This window comes from Geospiza fortis, unplaced genomic scaffold (assembly GCF_000277835.1).
Source record: "Geospiza fortis unplaced genomic scaffold, GeoFor_1.0 scaffold400, whole genome shotgun sequence".
NCBI classification, from domain to species: domain Eukaryota; kingdom Metazoa; phylum Chordata; class Aves; order Passeriformes; family Thraupidae; genus Geospiza; species Geospiza fortis.
This window is the reverse complement of record NW_005054637.1, coordinates 6,291-6,837: the sequence shown is the minus strand read 5'-3', so window position 1 is coordinate 6,837 and position 547 is coordinate 6,291. Positions and strand designations below refer to the sequence as shown.

Here is a 547-nt window from a genome sequence, read left to right as displayed (position 1 = left end):
GGGAGAGGCCGGAGAACACAGCCCAGCCCTGCGCTCCCCAGGCAGGGGGAGCCCTGGGATGGCCCAGGGGATGGAGCACGACCACTGCGGGGTGTCTGCCCTGCCCCTGTTCTATCCTGTCCATGGGCATGTCCCCAGGGGATGGGATAGGATGGGATGGGGCCAAGCTGGCTATAGCCAGCAGCCCTATGGGTTAACTCTACCACTCACCCTTCTGCAGTGGCTGGAACTGCTCCGTTTTGTCAAGCTGTTTTCCTGGGGCAGCTTCAGGGCTTGTCCTTTTTTTCCGTCTGAAGATTTTGAAGAGGTTGAGGAATCTGCCTGCCATGCCTGATACTGGCCTCAAGGGCACCTTCTAAAGAGATGGCTTACAAAACCTCCAAGTAAACAAGTCCTCAAGGGCACCTGCAAAAGAGAAGCCTCGGCAAGGCCACAGGCCACCAAGGCCCACAGTCTTGCCACGAGGTCACCTGCAGGAATAACGCTTCGGAAAAGCTCCGGGTGGGACACGAACGAGCGCGCTGTGCGGGGGCTCCTCACGGCACCG

At 59.4% G+C, this 547-nt stretch overlaps 1 protein-coding gene across 1 annotated transcript in view; it reads right to left on the bottom strand.

Annotated features, from left to right (window-relative positions):
* Positions 1 to 328, bottom strand: part of LOC115948936 — a 5,117-nt gene extending 4,789 nt beyond the window's left edge. The window contains exon 1 of the mRNA XM_031064812.1: positions 211 to 328. Coding sequence (XP_030920672.1) covers positions 211 to 328 — 118 coding nt within the window. The remainder of the gene's footprint in view (positions 1 to 210) is intronic.
* Between the last annotated feature and the right edge of the window lie 219 nt (positions 329 to 547).